Below are 21,519 nucleotides of genomic sequence, written 5' to 3' on the forward strand. Positions count from 1 at the left end.
AAAATGACAACTCGCTCGCTTCGTCCTGGTGTTGACAATTTAAATGTTTTAGCAGCGAGCACGGCTAAAGGGTAACGGGCATGGGTCATTTGAACAATACCCGGTGCCCATTTAGGGATGTGCCTCCTTGTGAAACACAACAACTGCATGTCAGCATATTTCCACAGCTATTCTCATAATAAGTATCTGAATAATGGGTACTTTGTTAAGTACTATATATATATTAATATTTTCTCCATTTCTTAAAAGACTTGTGTGACAACTTTTTCGTCTTAACTTCTCAAATTGAAAATACAAATATTTATAATCGTTCTACAGTTATTTGAATATACTACTTGCCATAAGAGAAGAGTGCATGTGTATACTGTAAGCATAGAAACCCACTTGCCGTAGAACACCTGCTGAGGGCCACCCCACTCGATAATTACACGAGAATTAAATATGGGGTTAAGTGTCAAAAGGATGAGGAAACCTTTAACATATGTTCCAAACTAGACGGACACACATAATGATGATGAGCCGGAGCCACCCTCTATTTGGACTTGCATCAAATAAAACAAAACAATTTTTCGACGCATTTGGTTTTTACAATAATTTTGATGGACTAAGTGTTTTACCTACACCATATACAAAGTGTGCAGTGGGATATGGTTGAAATCAATGCATAACTGAAAATAAACAAATAACAAAACATGGCCAGATGACTTTTTGGGCAATAGATTGGCTTAAAAATTGGAGTCACGCCTTGTGCACTTGGGACGCTGACTATTCCGGGTGTATTGGGCACCATCCATGATGTTCGCATTGACCTTTTGGAGTTCGGCGATGCGTTGCCATGTGGCACAAAAGTTTCGCACATTGCGTGCATTGGCCAACTTGGCAATGGGTCCCAATGTGCGATAACCGTTATTCAGATAACGTATAAAACCCTTGGCGGACAAATCCATAACAGCCGTCTTCACTTGTGCCTCCAAATCGCCACAGGCAAATGATCTGCAAAGGAATGCACAACAATGCGATGCATTTGTGTATTTCAACGAAATAGAACTCACTCCTTCCTCAACATCTCAACAATATCATTCTCTTTGATGCCGTTCACATATTTGGGGTGATCCTGAAATATACGCACCATATCCATAATATATAATGGTAAGTGGATATGATATGCGTTCGAGTGCATCATCGAAGTTGTTGGCTCACAATCTCTTATGGGAAGCTCCCCACTCATTTTATTAATCAAAAAATTTTTTATTTTACTATTGAATCGACTTATCGAAATATTTCCGTATGTTTCAGGATTGGAATAGATATGAAATATAATTTCGGAGACAACAAAAGCACAGTTAATGTGAACAGTGTCTACTGGATTTTCAACCCTCCTTAGCTGCTAATGTCATCCAATTACAGGTGTCATTAACAGTTTGTCCATCGATGTTTGCTTTCACTTTGCTCTTCAATTATGACCCGGAGCCGTACAAATATTGTAACAATTACATGTTCAGTTCTTTATTACCTGGTAATTTGCCTAATATATAAATAGAGCTTTTCAAACAACAATCCTCCCATTGCATTAGCCAGCGGATCCAGTTCCCCAGTGGTGTGCTAAGTGGTCATGTGTCATTGGAAGAGCCCACGAAATTTGGTTGTTGGGTTTGAAATTTTCAATAGAAACTGGTTAAATACGAAACGGTTTTTACTAAGTAATGGAATTTCAATTATGGCTTAACCTTTAGATTAATACTACATTTATTTTTGTAATTGAATTCCAAAATTATATTTTAAATTAAGAATTTCATATATGTAAAGGAAACGAAAAGGAAGTTACACATTCCTCACTTTAGGTCATGCCAAAGTGTCACGCAATATTTTTTTGGCTTTAACTTTGAAACACTGTTAGTATCCAGATATATACAATGATACCTCCAAAGCTAGGACATTGTTAACCAAGGGTTAACTATGGTAAAACTTTTGCCAACAGATAATAAATTAGCGCATACATTATGAAATATTGTTAGGATGCCACCGTCAACTGTCGACTGTCGCTTCGACTTCCGGTTAGGGGCGGAACAAAGGCGTCCAACTGTCATTTTAGTTTTCACCCGACCAGGTGATAGTTTCTCAAACCGAGAACGGGTTGAAGAAGACACACGAATGACATGTGGTTAAATGTTTTATGGATAGGGTTAACAAAACGAAACGCGAATTGGTTACATTGGTTTATTTGTCTCAGTCATGCTTGTAAAATATAGAAGTAGTCAGTAGACTTTCTGATGGCTTCATAACTTAGATTAGCTGACTGTGCAATTTTTTATTGTAATAATAATAAACTCAATGTTCGCTGAATATGTTGTCTAAGCAAGCAATGTGTTGTGGAACTCGTTAGGAACTCAACCTTATGTTAAGCGGGTCTTTCTTGTTTACTGGTAGAAACTATTGATTGACAGTCCGCATGACTTGCAATTTTTTGATACACGATAGTTAGCTTTGAATTTGAAATTGAAATTATACCTAATGGTACTTAGATAATGAATAAAGCTTTCAATTCATTTTAAAAAATTCAATTTTTTTTATTTACTTATCACGCTTGTCGTTTTCGAAAGCTATTTTTAATCAACTATAATTTATAATTATGCCATTTCTAATCATTTACACAATAAGATAATTTATTTTTGGATATTCTACAAATATATATTAATAATCATCGATTAAGTCAAATTCGTGTTATTCTTCAAATTAATACCAACTTAGCTACTTCTTCAAAAGGACACAGTAGGTTTTTACAAATATTATTCATATACGTTGAACTCAAACTTTTCGCTTAACGACCAGCCCTTAAGCACTATGCCAACAATTATACCTTTTATATATTTAATCTACAAAATATGGCTCTGATCACAGGCGCAACGTAAAATTCCTTTATGGTCGATTTTCAACCCAGTTGTTTGCTAACCCGACGCCCATTTCCATATGTCCGCTCGATCATTCCCATTGGCTGTTGGAAATAAGTTTTCAGCCCCACAGTCGGACCCAGCTGCATAATAGTTGGCCAACTTCATATAACCCTGTCTGAGCCGTGTACCCATGTCAGGCAACACCCCCAAAATGAAATCAGAAACAACGAGACAACGACATGTGGTCAAGAGGGGTTTTCTTTTTGTGTGTGGTTCAGACAACAACTTTGAGGGGGTGGCTAATCAAACTAACCAGTTATATGAAACCCTTATAACTGTGCAGCAAAATAAATGTCATTCAACATGGCAAAGTGTCATGTATTTGACGAATAATTACCGTCAACATTGCGTGATTGGCTGAATCAAACGGCGGAGGCGGCCTGTGGCGCTACGGCTTAGATTTAGTCCAGACGGGTGAACGGAGCGGGATACATTGAGGTGGGTGGGGTTTGGTGGGTCTTTTGGTATGTGTGTGTGACAACAACCTATAATTATATGAGGCAGCCAGGTGGTTCTGGACTAGTAGTAATACGCGCCACAGGCAACAGACACAAAACAGCAGTCGAGGCTAACGGAAGTCACCGATTTTTTGATCGTCCTTGAGTCCTGGTCACAATGTACTCGCCCGCCAAATCGCCCATAGTGGACGTCACCGAGACGCTCTCCATGCATAGTGATCTGGACTATGATGCGGAGCCAAGCGGCAATCCGGTGTATACGATGGCTGCAACACATAATTTACGCCTGCCGCTGCCCGGACTCGCTTTACCCAATCTCTTGGCAGCCAAGTCCAATGGCACACTACCTGCCTTTGAATATATTGCTCAACCGAATCATGCAATGCAGTCTCTAGACTTTCCGCTGATGGAGCTGAATCGTGTTGGCATGTTTCCGGGATTTCTGCATCGGCGAGCGCGCGGCGAGAAGCGACCCATTCCGGATGCCCAGAAAGATGCCAAATACTATGAGCGACGCAAGCGCAATAACGAGGCAGCCAAGAAGTCGAGGGATGCTCGCAAAATACGTGAGGATCGCATTGCATTCCGTGCCGCGCTCCTCGAACAGGAGAACTCCATACTTCGCGCCCAGATCCTTGCCCTACGCGATGAGCTGCAGACAGTGCGACAACTACTGGGTGCGACAACGGGCGGCATGCTGGGCGTGGCAAGGGCAGTCTGATGCCAATGCAATCGCTGGATGCATCGGTGTGTATATAAAAGTGAAATTGTGTTTTGTGATTTATGTTGATAAATAAATTATTAAATAATATAGAGTTAAGTACTTAATTCGAAATTGGAATTCAGTTTGAACGAATGGTTTTTAAGAAAATATATTGTTATTCATTTTCCAAAGTGTGTCCACTGACTTAACTTTATCAAAACTAAAAGGTGTAACATTTTTGGTCACAATCTGATCTTTAGATTTATATTGCATTTAAATTCGAATACGCCAAAAAAATACATTTGACGACAGTTAAAAATGTTCCATAACTACGTGAAAACTAAAAAGAAATTTGTAAAGAAGTACTTCTTTGATCATCTCTGGATTGTAATCCATCTAAAAGTTCTAGCAAATAAAAACTAAAGTCAAGAAATTCAAGAAACTTTCAACTTTCCCATAACCGAATTGATTTTTGTGGTTTTCTTTAAAAACTAAGTTCTTTACATTCATAAAAATTGTATGGGTAGCGCGAGTAAGAAAACAACTTTATTTTATGGCTCATCAATATTGTTTTTTAACAAAATAAACATTAAGTTTTAGCAAACTAGATGTTGAGGGAATGCAGTTGCACCTTTCCGCCCGTCTCGAGGAGCAGCAAATGTTGATTGTTTGTTGAGCTACTCGATGCAGCAATGTCTGTGACTGTTGACCCATTCTCCAGACCCACGTCTAGAAGTTCACGATCCAAGTGAAAATCGTAGGCTCGCACCGAACCATTTGAGAGGGCGAACAGATGCCAGCCGTCGGTGGACTGGACGAGCGCTTGGACAAGATTCTGGCGCAAGACGCTGCCGCTGAGGAGCAGCTGTTGGTCAAATACTCGCAGCTCGTAGGAGCGACGTGGTTGCTGCAGCAATTCCAGGGCGGTATTCGGACGCGTATCCAGCTCCAGATCCTGTTGCTCAAAGGAGCGTCGCTCGTTGAGTATAATATTTTGTATTGCACAGGATTTGCCCGTTTCGGGCACATGCGGAAGGATTTGCGGCGGCATCGCAGTGGTGGGACGCTGCACACGTTGGCGTTGCCGCTGATTGCAGTTGAGGATCATCACAGAACCATTCGACAATCCCACAGCCACAAAGTGCTCATTGGTGAGCACGCAGAGGGCCGTGGGAAACAGAAAGCGACTCTCATGCAAAGCGATCCGGGTGAATCGTTCCGGTTTCAAACTTCTCGTACAGCACAGTACAAAATTGCGATTGCTGCACACGTAGATGAGATCACTGCCCGTATCGATGCTGCTGAATCGTAACCCCTGGAGACCTTGTCCCGCTAACGCCGTCGTCAGCGTCTGTGTTTCATTCAGTTCACGCAACAGCTCATCACTGTAGACGTTGCCCTGGAACATAGACTTGGTCTTGTCATAGGCACTTTGATTGCGCTTCAGCAAGCGACGTTCCAGATACCCACGCAGATCACAGCTGGCCGCCTGGAGCAGCTTCACACGCGCCCAGGGCGAGCTATACTCGTTGCTGGTGCCTGCACCACAGCCACGCCCACTTTCCACCAGTGTCCAAATTGTGAGCAATCCCGAATCGTTGAGCGATGCGTACTAGGCAGAATAATAATAATATGACCAGTAAGCATGGTCATCATTAGGATGCATTTCTAAACTTGTTTTAATTTGCCAACTCACCTGAATGTCCTTGTGTGTCAGAGCCAAACTGCTGCCCATTGCCATGCCAGCCAACTTGGGCGCTGGTCGAAAGCTGCGCACATCAACAACGGCGCCCATATCCAAAGCCGTCAATTGCTGGGCATCCATGTTGGGCACCACAGACTGCGTGGCCGCAAAGTGAGTCAGAGTGCCATCCAGTTTGGAGCAGTAGCTGTAAGTTTCGCGCAGATCCCACATGGCCAGGCTGCCATCGCGCAAACCAGCTACAATAATGTCGGGCGCCTCGCTGCAGAAGGCGACCCGACAGACTTCTGCCCACGTGGAGAGCAAGCGCAGCGGCTTGCTGGGATCGGTTAGGGACCACACCATCAGCAGATTGGCAAAATCGTCTCGATAGACATCGCAATGCGGCGGACACTCATGGACGGTCACCACCAATTGTCCGGTGCTGCCAAATATGCGACGCACACGCAATGCATCGAGGAGTCCAGTCGGCAGGAGCGGCACGCGTTTGGGACAATTGGCATTAAGCACCTTGCCGAGCAGCAGCGATGCCCTGTGCAGAAATACGCCCAATCGTTCCAAGTCACTTGGTTTGGACAGACGTTGTCGTTGTTGCTCCAATGCACGCTGCTGCTCCAACCGATGTAGTTGCTCCATGCGCGCTAAGCTGCATTCAAGGGCATCACTCGAATGAGTCGACATTGTATCCAATTCGTTGGTCGCATCGCCACTGCAGCTGAGCACCAACTGGTTTCCATAATGAGGCGGATGCTGTGTCCAGCTGGTGCGCTGATGCAGCTCCATCGTCTGACACTCGCTATCCATGTGCTGGGCGTAGGTTTGGGTGGCCAGCTGACACGTATTTAGCTTGCCGTAGCTCTGCATATAACCCTCATAGCTGAGGGGTTTCATCTCAAACAGCTGATAGTTCAGCTGATCGAAGCGCAGCTTTCGCATCAGCTCACGGCCGCGACGTGTGATCACCGGATGAGCCACAAAGCTAACATAGCCGCCATAGTGCACATCCGATGTGGACTTGGGCAGTTGCTCCTGTGCACCAGCCGCACCAAAGCTGCTAATGCCCGAGTCTAGCTGCTCGGAATTGGCTATACTATTGGTGGTATCGAAGCTATCGTAGGGCTGATGAGCAGCGGAGCGCTGTTGCCGTCGTGTGTTCAAATCATAGTGTCCGGAATCCAATTTGCGCTCCAGCTCCTTGTCGCGCTGTATGACTGTAATGGGATTTTGTGTGGGCTCCGAATCCTCTTCCTCCTCCTCCTCGCTAACTTCAACTGTCCGGCTGGGCTCTAGCTCTGCCACTGGCACTACTGCTTCCCCTTGATCTTCTTCCTTTGCCTCTGCCTCCTCCATCTGATCGTCTGCCTCTTCCTCATCTTCTTCTTCGGGCGTACTCACATCTGTCTCAAAATCCGATTCATATGATTCAAAATCATCGGAGTAATTATCCGTTTCTGCAGCGGCTACTGCTGCTGCCGCTTGCGATTGCTTTTTAGCCGCCTCAAAGTTCACCTCGAATGCAACTGGCTGTTTAACCTGTTTGCTTAGTTGCACTTCCAATTCGCTGCGCTGCTTGGCCGAATCTCGTTTGAGCACCAGGACTTCCTCCGGCTGCAGAGTGCGTGAATAAGTGCGAGGACGTGGCTGTTGCTTGTCCGCCTCCACCTCCTCCACTGCACCACTTGCTGCTTGTTTGGGTTGCACTCTGCGCTTTGATGGTGGCGATGACACCGTCACACTATGAAATGTGTCCAGCACCGCATTTGGTTTGGCTTTCGTCGTTGCAGCACGTTGTTGTGGTTGTTGTTTAGCGGCACGCAATGTGCTCGTCGTTGCCTGCTTTGTGGGTGATGGGGTTGCTCTGGGTTTTTTACTCGGAGCAAGCTCACGCTCCTTGTTTTTGCTAGGGTGCAGTGGCGGCGACGACTTTTTAATAGCGGTTGTGGTTAGTTTTGCAATCTTTGTGGTTTGTCGCACACTTTTTTCGCTTTCTAAGCTATCCTGTTGTTTGAGTTTGCTTTTGCTGCTCCGCGTTGTTGTGGTTGCACCCACACCTGTTGCAGGCGACTTGTTAGGCCTGCTGCGCTGTGCTTCATTTTTTGGCTAATAAAAGAGATGCAATTTGAAATTATATCTGATTGGGCGCCACAGCAAACAGCTGCTATCTTTGTACTTTGCAACACTGATCGAATATGAAAACAAAGATAAAGTGCTCTCTTCTCTCTCTCTCTCTAGTGAAAGCGATCGGCGTTCTTTCGCTCTGTTCATATTAATTGCAATTGAATGAATAATGCGTGTGTGTGCTCTGACAATGTTTTCACGGATAACAGACTCAATTCGGTGGCAAGTGCATCTGCGTCGTAGTTCTGACTCTGCTCCGTGTGCGTAAGTAAAGCTGTAAGTATTGTGAGCGATATGCGGCAAACAAATCAATTGCTTGCAGCAACTACAAAAAGTGCGTTTAAAGTGCTCATTACAAGTATCATTTCTTACGTTTGTTTTGTTCGCCGTATGCGTTGAGCTCTTTGACATTGTTTTGCTTATTCGTTGTTACGATCTGTTTCGTTTCTAGCTTGAAATGAATTAAATGTTATTAGGCGAGTACGTGTGTTTAATCAATTGTAATTGTTAATTCAATTCATTGCGAATTCGTTGTGACAAATTGAGTGTTTCCGTAGAAACCATTCGAGTAACATAGCAACAAAAACAACACGAACAGCTGATGTGCAGTGTTCGTAAATGCAGCTATTGGTAAGTTTATTAAAAATTATAAAGTTATAATGAACATAATAGCTGCTATAATTGTATTTCAATAAAACCGTTGGCTTTCAAAATGGAATTGACTGACATATGTATATTGTGTTGCTTACTAGACAAACTATTAGCTGCGTACTTACTTTATTTTACCTCATTGCACAACACTTGAACAGTTAAACGCTTTGATTGTTTCCGTCTGTGATGGTTTTTGTATATTTGAGATTCCTAACATAATTTAGCTTTAACAATGTGCACATATAAAATAATATCACAATAAATAAAGTTCAGCTTGTGCACTTGACTAAAATGGATGGCGTCGCTGCTGCTGCAGCCACAAACCACATGCAGACAGCAACAAAATAAAGCAACTATTGCTGCTGCTGGTTAAGGGACTTCCACTATCCTCGTCGCCTTTGACAGCGTAGTACTGCGCCGTATACCGTTCGTAAATATGTTCCATGGTTCTTTTGGCATCGTCCCGCTGCAGCTCATGTGTGCCATAAAGTGCTGTCGTGTTGTCATGGAACAAGATATTATTGCGTCTATCAAAGACGCCGTAGAGTGAAAATGGGCGCGTTTCACTTTTGTATCTCTTGCCAAACAAACGATCCATGTCTCGCAGCGAATTGTATATTTCATTGTGGCGCGTCAGCGACGAATTGTGTGTCATCAGCTGACCGCGAGGTGTCCAGTGCAGGTAGCAGTACTCGAACCCCGAGTGTCGTTCAATGCCTCCAAACGGACACAGCAAGCGGTAAGATTTATGCATACTCGGCTTGAGCCAGTCGGATGTTAAGTTGCCGCTCACATATTTCTTGTAGACATCCGAACTGATGAAGGCCACATCGGCGCCCTCGGCGAGGCAACGGAACGCACCCTCATCGCCGCCATAATGCGGTGGACACTGGCGACCACGTTGTGGATGCCACAAGCAGGAGGAGCGATGAAAATAAGCGTGCGGTGAATGGACGGTACCAGTCACATTCGCAATCGTCTCCAGAACGGACAGATATGCGGCGCCTTCATAGCTTGGCAGGCAAGCGCGCGAGCCCTTCAAATCTTCAATGTTTTTGTATTTCGAATCCTTGTGCACCACCGCAATGGTCACATAACGATCATGCATTTGCTCAGCGTACTCATAGAGCAACGGAGTCAGATTGTAGTCCCTTTGCGCCCTTACACGCTGTTCCTGGTTAACTAGCAGCACATCGGCGCTCTTGTAGCGGGTGTCGTCCATGCACTGCTCCAGGTTTATTGTGCGTATGCATTGAATATTTGGCTCTACGCCATACACCTGTGCTGCCTCCTGTAGCCAAGAGCACTTAATATGCTCAATTATGGATGTGCTGCACATGACAATTGAACGAGGCGGATTACATTCTGGAAAACTGTAAGCGGACTGAAAACCAATTGCCTGATCGAGATAGTCATCGATGGAGATGACATTGTAAAGCGGCACGGTAAACACATGATACGTCTCCAGGACACTGAGCAAGGCATTTTGCCAACTCTCCGGCTCATCGTGCGTCAGTCCAGTGACCAGACGCTGCACCTGAGCGGCATGTGATCGTCGTGCGGCAATTACGGGCCACGGCTTCGAGATCCATATACAAGGCCGCGTCACATTGATGGGTTGCAAGTGACCGTCTGGACAAAGATAGCTATATTTCGCAGGATCACCCTCGGGCCCCAATCCCGCCAGCTGTAAAATCAATGTATTTAGCCAAGGAGCACATGTATTGGTAGATTCTCTACTTACGCCAAAGTGACTGCGTGTGTCGTCGAGCCGCGCCCAAGAGACGCTGCCCCCACCGCTGGTCAGGCAATAAAGTGTGCCACGTCTGCCCCAGTGCTTGTCGGTGTCATCGCAGCTGTATGGATCATAGCACATCTGGCACAATGACGGATAACGATCCTTAAGTATACGATCCTGTTTCGGATCCGGCACCCAGGGACCAGCCTTGCAGCTGGGACCAAAATACTTGGACGAGGCGGCAATGCGATCTTCCGTCAAGGTGAGCCCTGGATTGCACGACTTAGACACCAATGCTGACTCGAAATACTACAGAAATATATATAAATATATTTGTTATAACAATGAAAATGCCCACAACTGTAACTGAATATATGTCTGCTTACATTAGCCAACACGTCGGTCCAGTGATTGCCCAATCCGTAGCCAGGATGACACAGTCTGGCCCCATGCAGATCATGAACTGAGTTTATGCCAGCATCGTTATCCACAACAGCAACAATTTCATACTCAAATGGCGATTCATGTGAACGCAACTCACTGGCTACTAAAATCTCAACACTTGCCCAGCGAGCAGCAACCAAATCCTCGGAGGTGAGCACACCGAAGTGGGCAGTACCCTTTTGAATGCGACGCACACAATCCAAACGATCCACGCCAACAACGCACTCAATGTTGCTGGTCGCCTCCAGCAGGGGACAAAACTTGGGCGCCTTGCGATAATTTCCCCTAGATTCGACCACACAAACCCGCACTGAAATTAATCAAAGTAGAAGAGGAAACTTTTGGTTATTGCCGTAAGGCCATAAAAGCGGCTTGAGTATTATTCGCTTATTGCGTGCAGTTTCGCAACCGCATTTTGCATTCGAAATTGACCTTCCTGCTTAACCGGTTTTAATGCTTTAGTTATTTACATTCTGCTTTGGTTGGGGAATCTCTGATATCATGATAATTACACAGAAATCGCAAGTATTCAAGTTGTGATGTGAAATTTTAAATCACAGTCTTTTTTTTTGGGCAGTGGAGCAGACAGTCAAGGTTGAATTATTACGATGCTGTTCGAAGACAGGTTTTGCTCGGAACAGACTGCCATAATTTACAACTTGTTAATTTATATGTAGTATTGATGATTTAGACAATTCTTGTTCACAATTAACTTTTTATGTGTCTATATATAAGAAATACTTAATGTGACCAGTAACCAGTTTGAAACATAATATTTCCAACTTGAAATTAGTATTAGCTTTCAAACTGTATCCAAGTTTGTTTTACTTAGTATATTTTCTTTAATTAGATGATTGCTTTATAGAAGACTTTCTTTAATTTATAAGTCTTCAAGTCATATGACTGGCTTTGATATTCCCAGAAGCGTATAAAAGCTTCGGTGTGTGGAAGAAGCGATATTCTCTTGTATTTCTTGTTTTTTATTTCTCTACGCGAAGGTCAGTAGGTGCGGCTTTTTTTTATCTTATTTTTGGAAATTGATTAGCTGCTGGTAGAAAAAACATTTTAAGAAATTAACATTAAATCTAAATAAATTTGGTTTTTAAGTTATTTAAGGTGCAGCGTTTAGTTGAAGTTGTGGTAAATTAATATATACATTTATGGATTTTCAGTAATTCTTCGTAATTAGTTTATTTTTTAATTGATTTGCATTTGCATTTAACACCGCAATTATGTGCTTAAGAATATATTTACGACACACAGCAATTTAGTAAATGAGCTTAAAAGTGTTTTTTTAATGTTTGAAATCACAAATATCGTTATTCTCTGTAAGTAGTTATTAAGGATGATTTACAACACCGCTTTATAAATTCACATAAATAAATATACATTTTATTAAAGCGTTTAGTCACAAGACTCATATTTGTCTGCTTATAACATTTTGTTTCATCACAAATTAATATTTTGAGTATATTGAAATTTAAACTTACATTTGCCATTATCGACAGGTTTGATGGCTGCACAAACAGATAATGATAAGAGCAAGGCAAAGGTCCATGTAAACATTTTTGTAATCGGTTGCATTATTGTGTTAATATTTGTAGTATTCAATTGAAAATTATTTTAAGCGCACTGTATTTTAAGGTAGGACAATTTTAACATTTACATCAAGTCTCAGGATGTTTGTGAAATTAGTAGCGCTATCAGCGATACGCCCACCAATATGTACTCTCATGTATATATGCGACAAGTCTCTCTCTCTCCCTCTATACTTTTATAATTATATTTATTATATATATATGTAGATTATAGAGCGCAGAGATTGAGCCGACCTCACGCGACGGGCGAACAGCGGCGACTGTCCGACAGCCGCTGTTGAAGCTTACGTCGTCAGTTGCGGCGGATGCAGCGAATAAAACTCGTTTCAGGCTGAGAATTCGAAAAAAATCATTGCACGTAAACCAAAACTAACGCACAACTGAGGATGAGTCAAGCGGCGCTTTGGGTATTTCTGGCTTTGATTGGTCGAACAGTAACAGAGATGTGAGCGGTGTGTTAAAGGGGAATTTCAGGGAAAACCATATTCAAATAAAGGTAGAAAAACTATACAAAATAATGATTGTAGAATATGATTAATGTAAAATGTAACGTTTTACATTACCTATAAGAATGAGTAAATCCTTATTTTCTTCATTTTTTCCAGTATTGTCTCAAGTTTGTGTATTTGAGATATGAATACAATTTCAAACTTATTGAGTTTGTATTATTATTGGCATTCTTATCACTTTATGAATCTTATCAGCATGCAACGCTTGTCCCGTTTGTTGTCGGTCGAGTTGTCGGCATTTTACAATATTAGTCAGAGCTCGCTGTTTGCGGCGTTTAAACGCCTTCAACTTGATCTCGTCCAGTGCAGTCTCAATATAACTTGCGCGACATTCTAACTTGTAATTAATTTGTCAACTAACTCTCATATCTCATAGCTCAGCTTTATTCAGCTTCAAAATTGTATGGCTTCGCACTTGCTTATTGACTAAACTTGTTGATGTTGTCTCGCGATTTACGCGTATTCGTTGATGAAATTTCCCTTTTCATATTTTGAGCTGGGGTTTTTTCGTGTTGTTAACTTCTTCGCAACTTCAAAGCGTATTTCAATTAATAGTTAACCATTTTTTCTAATTAATCATCAATTTGCATAGGCATTAGTTCGCCGTAGGATATCTCGCAGTCTGGCGTACTTTTTTACCTGTCTTATTATTGGCTCACGTATGTAATCTTTTTTGATTTTGGCCAATTTAATAGCCGGCAATGTCGAGGCGTTCAGTTTTTAAGTTTTCTGTGTCAAGTTTGTTGTGAACGTACGTAACTACGTACATATATATATATATATATTTATCTAACCGGTTTTGATGTACATACACTGCCTTTATTTATGGATGCGTTTACATCACAAGTGCTTAGCATTAAATGTGTATATTCATTATTTGAGCTGATTAAATAAGCGCAATATTAAATATATTGATATGCGTATATTTGAATGCTCCAAATGCTCTAAGTAATCTATTAATCTATTTAGGCTCTACAATTATTTGTTATTTATTTTTGGCTGTAGACATTTAATATATGTAGTATTAGACCAAATGATAATGTTCTTGTTAAAAATCCATAAAAAATGCGTACCACAGATAAGATTTGCACCTTTAGCCAGACTAACAGATATGTTTGCCAACATACATACTTTATCTTGGTAATTGAAGAGGAAATTACTCTATTAAGATCAGAACCCACCATCATAATATTTACAGATTTCTCTATCTCTCTCTTTCTGTAGATTAGATAAGTATTTTTGGTTGACAACATTCCAATTACAATTATTCTATTTTTTACTTTCACAGACTTTGAAGCGTTTAGCGAAGTAGCTCCAGAGATCGGAAGATCGCTGCACATTCAAAGCAAAAGTAATGGTCTTATAGAGCGGGACAGAACTATAAAGATTACAAGTGCTTGGAGTCATCAAACTGTGATATACTATTGTGAAAATTCTTGCTGATTGATGGGCGTATATTCTACATAAGTAGTTCATATTAATCGACATAAAACACTTTGAAGACAATGGCGTTAATTAATAAACGTCTGCTGCCCATTAAGGCGCATTTTTTCTTCTTTATGGCGGGTAAGTTATGAGACTTGCAATAATTAAATAAGATTATGTCTGAACGTAAATATTCCAAATAACGTTATAACTCATATTTATCCTCTTAAATAAAAATCAACTTTGCTGTTATATTGTTTTAATTATATTGTTTTTGTTATCTTGGCCTAAATAAATACTGTTTGTAACTGACCTTACAGCAATGGGACCCATACTGCCGCAACTTGCAGTGATAGGCAAGCAGATTGGTATTCCACCAGACATTATGGGCTATATAACAGCTGTTTTACCTGTGATGTATGTGTTAGCCAAGCCACTTGTTGGCTTTCTGGCTGACTATTTTATGGTGAGCTGTATGAATTTAAATGTAGCCCTAAGAACTGCTAATATTTTTGTGTGTTTTATGTCTTTTACAGAACCTACGCAAGTTAATTTTTATGACATTAATTGTGATTATGACATTGGCCTATGGCGGCTTCTATTTTCTGCCCAGTGCTCCGCATGCCATTGAACTGGGCGATAGCAGCGAGACTTGGGAAATTACATTTTTAGAGGAGCCTATACACTGTCCGCCGGAGCTGTATGCATCACCAGACTATTGCCAGGCAACCCATCAGGCCGAGTGCAATCAGGAGAACTTTATATTCAAGACTTTAATTCTGGCGCCGCAGATGATAGCTGATCTGAACTTAAGCCCCAATCTGCAGCGTGCCAATGGCAGCTATTATATATGCCTCACCGAGCTGAGCTCGCCAAGTTATTGGAGCAACGATTCCGCCACGTGTCAGCTGCAACCGATCGGTAGTTGTATCTTTGGCAGTGCCAAATTTTGGATATATGTCAGCATGCTTTTCATTGGCACCATTGGATTTAATGTGACCAATTCCATATCGGATGCCTGCTGCTTTGATATGCTCGGCGAGGCTGAGCAGAGCAAGTATGGTGCTCAGCGTGTTTGGGGCACAATTGGATTTGGAGTGACAGCTTTGCTAGCTGGCATTGTTGTCAATCTCTGGACAACGGACACAGTTAAAAGTTTTACGCCTGCCTTGATTATAATGGGTATATTCAGTGTGTTCGATTTGTTCAGTGTGTCCAAGCTAAAGCTGCCCAAGCTGGGTGGCTCCGAGTCCATTTGGACGGATGTATGGCAACTGGTGCGTCAGCCACCGATTGTATCATTCCTTCTATTTGCCACAATGGCAGGCATCTTTGATTCCTTCATCATATACTTTATGTTCTGGCATGTGGAGCAGGTCGCTGAGGAGACGGGCTATATGGATCAGATAAAGCTGATCGAAGGACTCGTTGTGGCCGCCGAGTGTCTGGCTGGAGAAGTGCCCTTCTTCTTCTACAGTGGCAAGATCATTAAGAAGCTTGGCTATGTCCATTGCATGACCATGTGCTTCTTCTTTTATGCTGTGCGCCTGTCACTCATTTCATGGATCCCGAATCCCTGGTATCTGGTTGGCGTGGAGCTCTTCTTTCAGGGCATCACATATGCCCTTTGCTACACCTGCATTGTGGCGTACGCATCGGCAGTTGCTCCACCCGGCACCTCTGCCACCGTTCAGGGACTCATGGCTGGCATGGATGATGGATTGGGTTTCTCGATTGGTTCATTGATTGGTGGCATTATGTTCAAGCGATTGGGTGGTCGCGAGAGTTTCAAATATATTGCCATTGCAGCCATGTGCACTTGTGTAGGCCACATTGTGCTGCGTCCGTTGTCCAGGAAGCAACAGTATTTGCCCAAGAGCGGCTATCAGGCACCAAAAGAGCAGGCACACGATGAGCTGATGCCAGTGCAGGAGTTGCCAAAAGTATATTAGTTGTAAGTCACCATTGCGAAATGGATTTCTTACTCCCTCAATTTCATATAGTTCATACACATGTGTATATATTCTTGATCAGCATTAAATTAGCCATACCTACATATATGTAAAAAATTAAATATTATCAGTCTCACGAGAAATTCGGGATGAAAAATGGGAGTAAATAATAATTTACGACTGTTTACGGTAGTAAACAATATCTTAATCTTTTGTATTCTTTTACGTATATGTATATATTTGCATACATATTTGCATTAAATAAAAACTTGTTTCCAAGTTGAATGACATTTATGATTGTTTTATTTGGACAAGTGTTCTTCATTTTAGGAGCGCACACGGCGCCGACAACTTTCAAGAGGCCCCCTTCACATTGTTAAATAATACCCAAAGAGAACAAAAAGCAAAAGTGTAAACAAATAAATCGAATTGTACACTGATTCTTAAGGCGGCCGATTTGAAAGTGAAACTGATTACGTTTATTAATTCAAAATACGGCTAAATGTCGAACATTTCTCACTCCAGAAGGCAGCTTTAGCATTGAAAGCTTAACTTTGGAAAAAAGAATCACAGCTTTTAGTAATAGTAAGAAAAATGTCAGATTTTTGTAGGGTAGTGTACATAATTTATGCTGAAGTATGGGCTACACTTGAAAGCTGTTTAAAGTGGGTGCTTGTAATAAAAATTGGATTGGTCAGCTATTCAAAATTTGTTTGGCCGAAATACTATAAAAGCCTGACTTAAAATCTTAAAGCCGTTCACAGTTGAAGAAGATGCCACAAATGTTGCTGCTGTCCTTATTAATTGTTCTAAGTGCGACACAGATTAGGGCTCGCCAAGTGGGCAAATGTAGTCTGGCGCGCCAACTATTTCGCTATGGCGTTCCCTATGGCGAACTATCGGATTGGCTGTGCCTCGTCGAGGGAGAAAGTTCGTTCAATTCGAAGGCCATCAATCCATCGAATGTGGATGGCTCTGTGGATTGGGGCTTGTTTCAAATCAACGATCGCTACTGGTGCAAGCCGGCGGATGGGCGACCGTCGACGGATTTGTGTCGCTTACCCTGCCGCCTCCTAATCAGCGATGACATCAGGTATTCGATTGCTTGCGCCAAGTATGTCAGACAACAGCAGGGATTCTCCGCCTGGGTGGCTTGGAATAATCGCTGTCAAGGCGTGAAGCCAAGAGTTGGTCATTGCTTTAGGCGTAAGCACAGGTTCTTTGGCTAAAATGTGATAAGGTGCTAAATAAAATAATAAAGCGTTGTGTGATTAAAAGTAATCTTTTCTTATAATTTTATTAACTGCAAGGATTTAAAAATCAATTCAAATTGGAGTAGTGCTGTTAAACGTCGTTTGCTAAGTCTGGCAACGCCTTATAGCATATGCGTGAAAGCTGATTGTTACGCAACGCAGCTGTCAGCTGTCACCTTGGCATTTTTGTTTACTCAGACAATTGTGTGAAAATCTGTAAATATTGCTAAAGAATTAAATATTTAAAATGGCATCAGCATCTAGTTCAAGTGCACGCCATCTATTTGATGACTCCAAGAAACGTCTGTGCGCACGCGTTGGCGTGAATGTCAATAATTTGGGATCGGTGGCCAGGCAAGTGGTGCGTGGCTCCAAAACAAATGAGGTATGAAAAAATCCAAAAATCCAAAAAATGCCATAAATTTATTGGTATTTAATTAATCTCTTGCTGCGCAGATCATGCATCAGACATTGAAGAACTTTACGCAAGTCGATGTCGTATCGGATTACAGCAATCAGAATCTGCAGAAAATGTCGCTCATTCTGCAGCATGTGGGTTATCAATACGATGTGATGGAAGACAGCGTCAATCATTTGGATTACCTCAAGGAACAGGTGACGGCGATGGAAAGATGATTGGAAGAGCAAAAGCCCAGACATTAGATGAAACTAACACTCCCCCTTACTTACCCCGCCTCGCCCATTTTTATCAGCAAACTACTCATATATATTCATAAATTGCCCTGCGCGGAGGTCAGCCCTTGATTGGTGGGCAAACACACAAAAAGAAAAATGCGCGATAAGCGTAAAGATATCTTTGCATGGCTTGCCTATAAAACTTGGCAGCAAAATTCTATCTGGGTAGTCAGCTATTTGGAGATCATCATGCAGCGTATTCGATTGTTACTCCTCCTCCTCATCGCCTCCGTCACGCTAGCCGCCGCGCAGGAGCAGGAACTACCAGCGCAGCCAGGACCACAGGATGGTCGCATTGTCGGCGGCTGGGAGACAAAGATCGAACACTTTCCGCACCAGGTGTCGCTGCAGTTGAAAGGACGTCACAAATGTGGCGGCACCATATTGTCATCCAGCATTATTCTCACCGCCGCCCATTGTCTGCCCATGTTCACTAATCCAAATGAGTATGCCATACGTGCTGGGTCCACTCTGTGGTCAAGTGGTGGCAGCTATGTTCGTGTTCGCCAAATCATTCGACACGAGCAATTCAATGCACCGACGCTTATGAATAACGATATCGCCATGGTGCTGCTCCAGCAGCCGCTCATATTTAGCCCCAGCATACAGCCCATTGAGATTGTGGCGCCGGTGGATATGGTGCCGGCAAAGGCGCAACTCTTTGTCAGTGGCTGGGGCTCCACAACTGTGGAGCAGCTGACGACGGCGCCGCGTCTCCACTACACGGCCATCGTACAGCTGGATCGTGTGTCTTGTACGAAGAACTACTTTGGCGCCGGCATCGTCACCCACACCATGTTCTGTGCGGGCAGCAAGTCGGGGCTGGGCGAAAGAGATAGCTGCATGGGTGATTCGGGTGGTCCGCTGATCACCCACATTGATGGTCGCTTCAAACTGCTCGGCATTGTGTCCTGGGGCTTGGGTTGTGCTAATGCACATTATCCGGGCGTTTATACCCATGTCACAGCCTATAGCGATTGGTTATTGCGTACGGTGCCTAATCTTTGGCCACTTAATTAGAGCCTATATGATTTTAAGTGCACACTTTTGTATATACAACATTTACAATGTAATGCATTTAAGCCTATATATTTATATGTTGTTCCTATATAATCCAAATGTAATCTTTAAATAATTGTACGCCTGTTGGTCTGAAAACAGTTTATAGCTTGTAATAAACTTGAAATCTTGCTCGAGCCATAAATTTGAATGCTTATGTGTTTTTTGACATCGTTTGTATATAATAAGAATGGCTATAGCATTTAATTTACTTATTTTACTTATTTACAAAAATCGATTATTAAAAGATTCATTCAACTTTGCCCCATAAGTATCCTCGTTAATAAGTCAGAATTGCGCCTTTTTTCGAAAGTATTATTTGAACCGGTATCAAATTTTAAAAATTAGTGTGCTTACTGTAAAAACTTTCCATGTTTGAGAAAAAAATGAATAGCAGAACTTTATAAATTGTAATTTTGAAAATGAATATTATTTTTTAATCTAGCTTTATTATACACATTATTTTAAGTTAGTTTGAGTACATCTTATATAAATAAAAACTTAATATTCAGTAATTTCTCTCATTTTAAAGAGTACTTTAAGTTCTTTATTATTATGCAAATACAAATAAATGAAAAAACAACATCAAGATGTATAAAACCAATGAAAGATTTGTGTAAGCACACTTGAAATTGCAAAGTCAAGATTGCTAAATTGATTTTAGCATTTTGCTTCCTCTAAGTAAAGCTCAAAGAGCAGCAAAGGTAGCTTATCAAGCATTTTTTTTTACCAAATAAAAACAAAAAACATTAAATCACTAATATTTAATTGCTTTGTTTGTGAATGAAAAATTGAAAAACAAAACAAGTTTCGACTTTAAAGCTTCGCTCGTCATAAAACTTAAAGCTAATTCACCGTCCAAGACCAGTTTTTTGTTTTTTGTTTGTTTCGAAGACTACAACTGACAAAATTTCGCTACACGTTTCAGTTTCCAAGCGCCGTTCAACAACGAGGCACACGAATTTAAAAAAAAAAATATATATATATATGATGAAGAAATTTCTCATTTTGGTAAGCATCCTGACAAAACATTGATGGATAGAACATAGACAACAACATTTTCGCTTTCTTGTGGCAAGGTCGTCGCTTGCACATTGGGCGTCGCACGAGCGGACGTGTCGCATCTGAATTTGCCCACCACTCCCGTGCCACATGCACACGCGAGTCCCTATGTGTTTAGCTATCAGGCGGGACGCGCACCTGGTCATGTCGATCACCAGCATACGGAGGTCTCCGATGGCTCCGGGGTTATACGCGGCGCCTTCTCCTATGTGGATCCCAGCCATCAGGTGCGCACCGTGCAATACGTAGCCGACGAGAATGGCTTCCATCCGCAGCTGAGTCATAAGTTGGAAGACAGCGAAGCCGTCAAGGCAGCCAAACAACGGCACTTTGCGGACTACAATCGTATTGCGCAAGAGCACGCCAGTCAACACACACACGGCCAAGCGGTGAGTATGGCTTAGAGATGGGTGCGTGAAATTATAAGCCAAATTACAATAAGTTTAGTGGATCAGCATTCGAATATTTAGTTAAAGTTAGTTGAGAGGCTGAAAGTGAATCACAATACAAATATATAATATTTAAATATATATTTAAATTTAATAACTTTTAATTTGAATTTAATTTAAGTTTAATAATTTTAATGTGTTGGAAATTTTTTCCAGCCGTACTAAAAGAATGTTAATAATGAATTAAGAGTTAAAAGGTTATATTTATGTACTAGTTAATTGTATAATATTAGGAATCTTTGATAAACTTTAATTATTAGTTTAAAAAGGGAAAAGTTAAATACAATGCCGTATAAGAAAACTAATTTAGATGATTGTATAATATATTTAGATTGCACAATTAATCACGAGCCAATCTCTAGTAATTGCACATTTTGCAAATTACATAATATTTTTACTTAACTTGCTTTTTCAATTGTTTCACAGTCGCACATTGCAGCCGCTCCCCAAGGCAGCGCTGCTGTTATTCATGCAACGCAAAAACACTTGAATGCCTTTGATCGCATCGCTGCGGAGCATGCAGCAATTGGGCGACAACAGGAGGCACAACGCTTGGCGCTGGCGGCACAATCGGACCACAGTGAGATCGATAATGGACAGTATCGTCCATAGTTTGTACTTCTAATGATGTGAATTTAATAAATTGTAATTACGAGATAGCTTTGACTTAATAATATGCCTTCTGAAGCGCTTGTACAATATTTTATATATATATATATTGTACAACATATATATATATATATATATATAT

The 21,519-nt window shown here is 41.7% G+C and overlaps 9 protein-coding genes across 11 annotated transcripts; 6 read left to right on the plus strand and 3 right to left on the minus strand.

Annotated features, from left to right (window-relative positions):
• Window positions 1-571: 571 nt before the first annotated feature.
• On the minus strand, window positions 572-1,265 carry LOC6560914. The gene is made up of 2 exons (XM_001985849.3): window positions 1,053-1,265; window positions 572-993 (listed from the first exon to the last, which is right to left on the minus strand). Exons 1-2 carry the CDS (start codon window positions 1,226-1,228, stop codon window positions 726-728), a joined length of 444 nt encoding a protein of 147 aa, XP_001985885.1. The 5' UTR covers window positions 1,229-1,265; the 3' UTR covers window positions 572-725.
• Window positions 1,266-3,566: 2,301 nt separating this feature from the next.
• LOC6560977 lies at window positions 3,567-4,139 on the plus strand. Its single transcript, XM_001985850.2, has one exon. The coding sequence runs from the start codon at window positions 3,567-3,569 to the stop codon at window positions 4,128-4,130; it is 564 nt and encodes a 187-aa protein (XP_001985886.1). The 3' UTR covers window positions 4,131-4,139.
• Window positions 4,140-4,673: 534 nt separating this feature from the next.
• LOC6560978 lies at window positions 4,674-8,472 on the minus strand. The gene is made up of 3 exons (XM_001985851.3): window positions 8,305-8,472; window positions 5,809-7,914; window positions 4,674-5,724 (listed from the first exon to the last, which is right to left on the minus strand). Exons 1-3 carry the CDS (start codon window positions 8,341-8,343, stop codon window positions 4,717-4,719), a joined length of 3,153 nt encoding a protein of 1,050 aa, XP_001985887.1. The 5' UTR covers window positions 8,344-8,472; the 3' UTR covers window positions 4,674-4,716.
• LOC6560916 (major facilitator superfamily domain-containing protein 6) lies at window positions 8,145-16,539 on the plus strand. Of its 3 annotated transcripts, none has more exons than XM_032734088.2 (4): window positions 8,145-8,208; window positions 14,161-14,438; window positions 14,618-14,763; window positions 14,834-16,537. In XM_032734088.2, exons 2-4 carry the CDS (start codon window positions 14,378-14,380, stop codon window positions 16,247-16,249), a joined length of 1,623 nt encoding a protein of 540 aa, XP_032589979.1. In that variant the 5' UTR covers window positions 8,145-8,208; window positions 14,161-14,377; the 3' UTR covers window positions 16,250-16,537. The 3 variants fall into 3 exon arrangements, with proteins under 3 accessions (XP_032589979.1, XP_043070653.1, XP_001985889.1); XM_043214718.1 differs by lacking the exon at window positions 8,145-8,208 and adding an exon at window positions 8,498-8,562 and having other exon boundaries at window positions 14,834-16,539; XM_001985853.3 differs by lacking the exon at window positions 8,145-8,208 and adding an exon at window positions 13,128-13,212 and having other exon boundaries at window positions 14,834-16,536.
• On the minus strand, window positions 8,755-12,549 carry LOC6560915 (transferrin). Its single transcript, XM_001985852.3, has 4 exons — window positions 12,256-12,549; window positions 10,708-11,075; window positions 10,328-10,630; window positions 8,755-10,270 (listed from the first exon to the last, which is right to left on the minus strand). The coding sequence occupies exons 1-4, from the start codon at window positions 12,347-12,349 to the stop codon at window positions 8,870-8,872; spliced, it is 2,166 nt and encodes a 721-aa protein (XP_001985888.1). The 5' UTR covers window positions 12,350-12,549; the 3' UTR covers window positions 8,755-8,869.
• A 398-nt stretch (window positions 16,540-16,937) lies between the features above and the next one.
• LOC6560898 (lysozyme P) lies at window positions 16,938-17,509 on the plus strand. Its single transcript, XM_001985854.2, has one exon. The coding sequence runs from the start codon at window positions 17,023-17,025 to the stop codon at window positions 17,476-17,478; it is 456 nt and encodes a 151-aa protein (XP_001985890.1). The 5' UTR covers window positions 16,938-17,022; the 3' UTR covers window positions 17,479-17,509.
• Window positions 17,510-17,724: 215 nt separating this feature from the next.
• Window positions 17,725-18,146, plus strand: LOC6560900. Its single transcript, XM_001985855.3, has 2 exons — window positions 17,725-17,887; window positions 17,959-18,146. The coding sequence occupies exons 1-2, from the start codon at window positions 17,750-17,752 to the stop codon at window positions 18,136-18,138; spliced, it is 318 nt and encodes a 105-aa protein (XP_001985891.1). The 5' UTR covers window positions 17,725-17,749; the 3' UTR covers window positions 18,139-18,146.
• Window positions 18,147-18,294: 148 nt separating this feature from the next.
• Window positions 18,295-19,402, plus strand: LOC6560901 (trypsin alpha). Its single transcript, XM_043216316.1, has one exon. It carries the CDS (start codon window positions 18,295-18,297, stop codon window positions 19,216-19,218), a length of 924 nt encoding a protein of 307 aa, XP_043072251.1. The 3' UTR covers window positions 19,219-19,402.
• A 786-nt stretch (window positions 19,403-20,188) lies between these two features.
• LOC6561017 lies at window positions 20,189-21,425 on the plus strand. Its single transcript, XM_001985857.3, has 3 exons — window positions 20,189-20,268; window positions 20,337-20,708; window positions 21,195-21,425. The coding sequence occupies exons 1-3, from the start codon at window positions 20,245-20,247 to the stop codon at window positions 21,378-21,380; spliced, it is 582 nt and encodes a 193-aa protein (XP_001985893.2). The 5' UTR covers window positions 20,189-20,244; the 3' UTR covers window positions 21,381-21,425.
• Window positions 21,426-21,519: the final 94 nt, after the last annotated feature.

The sequence above is a fragment of the Drosophila grimshawi genome, unplaced genomic scaffold, assembly GCF_018153295.1.
Source record: "Drosophila grimshawi isolate 15287-2541.00 unplaced genomic scaffold, ASM1815329v1 contig_1367, whole genome shotgun sequence".
NCBI lineage: Eukaryota > Metazoa > Arthropoda > Insecta > Diptera > Drosophilidae > Drosophila > Drosophila grimshawi.

Bases quoted from the DNA above. Each gene is read 5' to 3' on its own strand.
- LOC6560914 (XM_001985849.3), bottom strand. From the start codon at position 1,228: ATGAGTGGGGAGCTTCCCATAAGAGATTGTGAGCCAACAACTTCGATG. The intron at 994-1,052 runs GTGAGTTCTATT...ATTCCTTTGCAG, and splicing joins GTTGAGATGTTGAGGAAGGA to ATCATTTGCCTGTGGCGATT.
- LOC6560977 (XM_001985850.2), top strand. From the start codon at position 3,567: ATGTACTCGCCCGCCAAATCGCCCATAGTGGACGTCACCGAGACGCTC.
- LOC6560978 (XM_001985851.3), bottom strand. From the start codon at position 8,343: ATGTCAAAGAGCTCAACGCATACGGCGAACAAAACAAAC. The intron at 7,915-8,304 runs GTAAGAAATGAT...CTCTTTTATTAG, and splicing joins ATACGGCGAACAAAACAAAC to CCAAAAAATGAAGCACAGCG. The intron at 5,725-5,808 runs GTGAGTTGGCAA...TATTCTGCCTAG, and splicing joins TGACACACAAGGACATTCAG to TACGCATCGCTCAACGATTC.
- LOC6560915 (XM_001985852.3), bottom strand. From the start codon at position 12,349: ATGCAACCGATTACAAAAATGTTTACATGGACCTTTGCCTTGCTCTTA. The intron at 11,076-12,255 runs GTAAGTTTAAAT...GATTAATTTCAG, and splicing joins ACCTGTCGATAATGGCAAAT to TGCGGGTTTGTGTGGTCGAA. The intron at 10,271-10,327 runs GTAAGTAGAGAA...TTGATTTTACAG, and splicing joins ACACACGCAGTCACTTTGGC to CTGGCGGGATTGGGGCCCGA.
- LOC6560916 (XM_032734088.2), top strand. From the start codon at position 14,378: ATGGCGTTAATTAATAAACGTCTGCTGCCCATTAAGGCGCATTTTTTC. The intron at 14,439-14,617 runs GTAAGTTATGAG...CTGACCTTACAG, and splicing joins TTTTTTCTTCTTTATGGCGG to CAATGGGACCCATACTGCCG. The intron at 14,764-14,833 runs GTGAGCTGTATG...TGTCTTTTACAG, and splicing joins TTCTGGCTGACTATTTTATG to AACCTACGCAAGTTAATTTT.
- LOC6560898 (XM_001985854.2), top strand. From the start codon at position 17,023: ATGCCACAAATGTTGCTGCTGTCCTTATTAATTGTTCTAAGTGCGACA.
- LOC6560900 (XM_001985855.3), top strand. From the start codon at position 17,750: ATGGCATCAGCATCTAGTTCAAGTGCACGCCATCTATTTGATGACTCC. The intron at 17,888-17,958 runs GTATGAAAAAAT...CTTGCTGCGCAG, and splicing joins GTGGCTCCAAAACAAATGAG to ATCATGCATCAGACATTGAA.
- LOC6560901 (XM_043216316.1), top strand. From the start codon at position 18,295: ATGCGCGATAAGCGTAAAGATATCTTTGCATGGCTTGCCTATAAAACT.
- LOC6561017 (XM_001985857.3), top strand. From the start codon at position 20,245: ATGATGAAGAAATTTCTCATTTTG. The intron at 20,269-20,336 runs GTAAGCATCCTG...TCTTGTGGCAAG, and splicing joins TGAAGAAATTTCTCATTTTG to GTCGTCGCTTGCACATTGGG. The intron at 20,709-21,194 runs GTGAGTATGGCT...ATTGTTTCACAG, and splicing joins AACACACACACGGCCAAGCG to TCGCACATTGCAGCCGCTCC.